The sequence below is a fragment of the Stigmatopora nigra genome, chromosome 19 (genome assembly GCF_051989575.1).
Source record: "Stigmatopora nigra isolate UIUO_SnigA chromosome 19, RoL_Snig_1.1, whole genome shotgun sequence".
Classification (NCBI taxonomy): Eukaryota; Metazoa; Chordata; class Actinopteri; order Syngnathiformes; family Syngnathidae; genus Stigmatopora; species Stigmatopora nigra.
The window spans coordinates 2,423,381-2,427,511 of NC_135526.1; the positions used below are offsets into that span (position 1 = coordinate 2,423,381).

Below are 4,131 nucleotides of genomic sequence, written 5' to 3' on the forward strand. Positions count from 1 at the left end.
ACTTTTAATGTAGGGAGTAAAAGTGGTCAGGAAAAAAAACTAAGAACAAATACCTGAAGAATCTACTGAAGTACAGTAATGAAGAATTTTCGTTTCTTTGCACCACTTGTCATGAATTGGTTGATGAAATCTCTCGTCCAACTCGCAGTTCCAGAGGCACGAACGTAGCAGCCAGTCCATGATTTGAACAAGAAAACGGTGTTTTTTTGTCTTTTTCTTTCTTAGTGCGTGGCCGAAAACTTCATACGCTTTTGTTTCTGCCTCTGGTTGCAGAACCAAACTCGCACCACGTTCTTTTTCAAGTCCAGCTTCTCGGCAATCGCAGCGATCTTCTCCGACGAAGGCCGTGGCTGGACGGCAAAATAGGCCTCCAGCGAGCGCTTCTCCGGGGCTGCGATTGACGTGCGTTTACGCTTCTTGTCTCCGCCGTTGAAGATCTCCGGCTTGGACATCTTCTCGCGTTGCGCCCGCTCAGCCTCCTCCAGCCAGGCTTCGAGGATGGGCTTGAGCGCCACCATGTTGTTGTGTGACAGCGTCAGGGATTCGAACCGGCAGATGGTGCTTTGGCTCAGACAGCCCACGCCGGGGATCTTGAGGTTGGCTAGCGCCGAGCCCACGTCCGCCTGTGTCACGCCGAGCTTGATGCGCCGCTGCTTGAAGCGCTCCGCGAACGACTCCAGCTCCCGGGGATCGGGCTCCGCGTCGCCGCCCGCCGGGCATCCCCCTCCGCCTCCGCCGGCGCCCACCACTCCTGCCGCGCCCCCCAAGGAGGCGTGCGAGGCCAGCCCGTGCGCGTGCATGTTCATGGTCTGCGGGTGGTGGTGGTGATGATGGTGGTGGTGCTGCATGTGGTTGATGGCGCTCATGTGCGACGCCGAGGAGCACACGTCCGAGCCGGTCATGCCACCGAGGGACATGCCTGGTGTCAGGTGCTCCAGCAGGTCACCCTCCAAACCCTGCGATGGCTGGTGGTGGTGTGCCGGGTGATGATGCGAGCTCAGCACCGACGGGTGGTGAAGATGCCCCGACGACGACGTGGGTGTGCACGTCATGCTGGTCATGCTGGTCATGGTGTGGTACGTTGCGTCCGGCTTGAACGGGTGGCTCTTTTGGGCCACGATGTCTACGGCAGCCAGGGCCTCGGCACGCTGCAGGAGCGTCTCGTCGAAGCCGGCGAAAATGTTGCCCTGCAGCTGCGGGAAACAAGCGGGGAGAAGTGCCGTCAAAATTGCCTTCTGGGACCAATAAATATATTTGCCTGCCTTTTCTCACATAGGATTTGGAAAGACCTGAAATGGTGCTTTTCACTTTGCAAAATCATTCGTATGGAATATTTGGCGTCGATATTTTAAAAAAAAAATCATTATATATGTTATTTAAATAAAAAAACAGCATTCATATGGAATTGAATTATTGATTTTCTATCCATGTATTTACCAAGTGGCTGGGATTTTCTAAATAATAACAAATATTAAACGGCAAGCCTTTTTAACCATACGCGTAATGTCTACAAACTGTCTGGGGAATTTGAAAAAAACAAAAAACAAAAACAAAGCCAGTATGTATTTTTAGGAAATAAGTCAAGTTATTATTATGTCAATACTTTGAAAAGATTTGCTGTTTAAATGCATTTGCATTGTGTCTGGGGCCCAGACATGTTGAAAGTTTCACACTAATTTGGTAATATTCATTATGTATTCTTATATGTGAACTTTATTTTCCAGACACTAGTATATTTTGATGTAGTTGAATTGTATATGATTAAAATGCACTCTTTAGTCTTTTTTATGAGCAACAATATTTAACCATGGTCCTTTCCCCCTGCACCCAAACCAAGTCAAAATTTTGAAATACATTTAAAAGTGAGATACGTAAAGCATCCAGACAGCAACATTAACATATCAAAATGAATCTGCAATGACTAAAAAATCACTATTCTTTATGTGTCTTGCGTGTTGTGCAAACATATCCCGGCATCGTGGATTGACATTCATCTAAAATTAATATTTACAATGCTGCTCCCTTCACACACACTTCCTTTTGAATAATTTGTGCGTATACAATGCAAAGAGCCAGACGTGAGAATAAATATGTGCATATCAATAATATGATGAATGGACACACTTTCCCTCAGCTAATTAACTAAAACAATATAGTTGGGTTGATCATTCACTGCCACCGTCAATGCCACCGTCAATGGCACGGTAGAATTTTAAGCAAGTTTGCATATGTTTTTTGCTGGTTTTCTCACCGATGGCGTGGGCAAGCAGGCCCGGCGGATGGCTTCGGAGCTGGAATGCAGCGGTGTGTACTTGGGTTCGTGCAGGATGGGATGCATGCTGAACGGCTGTTTGCTGTTCATCGACATCATGATGACGACGGAGGCTGTGGAAAGCAGCAGTTTCTAATCCTCTTGTTCAACAAATTCAAATGACCAAAAATTAACCATAAAAATAAACAAGTCAAGTGTTGTTGTTTTATCTCTTTTTTGTGGTTATCTTTCAACCCTTACCCCCCAAAAAATGTCGTACAAGCCGTTCACTCCTGGTGCTGAACGGCAAAGAGTAAGCTGGGCCTCGTTCCCATCATTTTTATAAGGAGTAGCCTGGAAACAAGTCACGCCCAGTTATCAGTGTCTTTGCCAATCAGATCGAGCTATTTGGAGACAAACCACGCCTATTCGCGTGTTTTTTGGTTGTTGAGAGAGACACAGACAGCCAGTCAATGTACTAAATATTGTAGATTGATTAAAAATGATCCAAAAACTTCACTGAACACAAATTCCAAAACATATAACATTAGAAAGGTATATTTTTAACCTGTCATGTTTGTATAAATTGTAAAGTAGTAAAGTACTTTAAAAAAACAAATGAAAAGAATGTGTTTTTTTTGCTTATAAATACTTAATAAAAAAGAATGTATATAATAAATAGACAAATGTAAACATTACAGGGTGGAGGGAAGCAATTGATTATGGTCTCTTGACGGATTTGAATAATTTATCATTTAGCTGCTAATTCAAATGCATTAGAAGCCTTCAGAAAACTCCCTTTTAATTCTGTACTCATTTGATGTTTTTACAGACAAAAGTACTTCAAAAATAAAGAATTAAATTCCAAAATTCCAAAAAATGACACATTTATACGGATAAATATTTATGTATGTATACGTATATCTATATATATGTATGTATTTATATGTATATCTATATATATGTATGTATGGATGTATATATATGTATATATGTATGTATGTATGTACATTTATATATATAATGAATCAAATAGTCAAATACACTTGGCAAATTGTAATGGCCTGATTTAATGTAAGGGATTTAATCCATGGATACCATCCGATTAATCACTGGATCCCACAATTAATAAACAATGTGACCACACACACACACACACACACACACACACACACACACACAGACACACACACACACACACACACACACACACACAGACAGAGTTATTTATTCAGCTCAAGATTATTAATTGATGTGAGGCGTGCAGGAATTTCCTCCTGCCTGCTTGTGTGAACCACATTCACTTTCATGGCAATTAATGCATTAATTAATCATGCTTCGTTTACTTTGCATGTGTCGTCGTGGAACGGAGAAGAGCCCAAAAAATGGAAGGTTCCATAAAAACATTTTCCTTCATTTTAGGTACTTTGTTCTTATTCTTGTTTGTAATTTTTATTTATTGCAGTTATTTTTTTATATCCACTGTATTACAGTATGTTCATGGCTGAGTTAATTATTTAAAAATATCTTGATTAAACAAGACACTAAACAAAATCAACATGGACGCTGCATAACAAATATTTTATTATTAATTGTTAACTGACTGGCTGCCTTAGACAGCAATAGCAATGAAATTCATTCCACTTTATATGGTTTGGACGTCTTCTCTTGATAAACCCATTCAAATTCACTGATAAAAAGAGCCACACGCTTAGATGTCTATCATCCTCAAAGGCAGTTACTTTTACAATGAAGGTCAAAGGGTCTAAAATGAAAACATAATAGCCTCAATTTTTGCAATGTTTTGTTTTTTTGTGTGTGAACTGGTTTGGCAAAAAAGAGCAGCGTGCAGTGTAACCTGAGCGAGATGCCCATTGTCC

General features: G+C 41.4%; 1 protein-coding gene across 1 annotated transcript; it reads right to left on the reverse strand.

Annotated features, from left to right (window-relative positions):
* Positions 1 to 205: 205 nt before the first annotated feature.
* On the reverse strand, positions 206 to 2,547 carry pou4f4 (POU class 4 homeobox 4). The gene is made up of 2 exons (XM_077741389.1): positions 2,252 to 2,547; positions 206 to 1,193 (listed from the first exon to the last, which is right to left on the reverse strand). The coding sequence occupies exons 1-2, from the start codon at positions 2,369 to 2,371 to the stop codon at positions 222 to 224; spliced, it is 1,092 nt and encodes a 363-aa protein (XP_077597515.1). The 5' UTR covers positions 2,372 to 2,547; the 3' UTR covers positions 206 to 221.
* Between the last annotated feature and the right edge of the window lie 1,584 nt (positions 2,548 to 4,131).

Coding starts and splice junctions, on each gene's coding strand:
- pou4f4 (XM_077741389.1), bottom strand. CDS start 2,371: ATGATGTCGATGAACAGCAAACAGCCGTTCAGCATGCATCCCATCCTG. Junction 1,194..2,251: donor CCTGCTTGCCCACGCCATCG/GTGAGAAAACCA, acceptor TGTTTCCCGCAG/CTGCAGGGCAACATTTTCGC.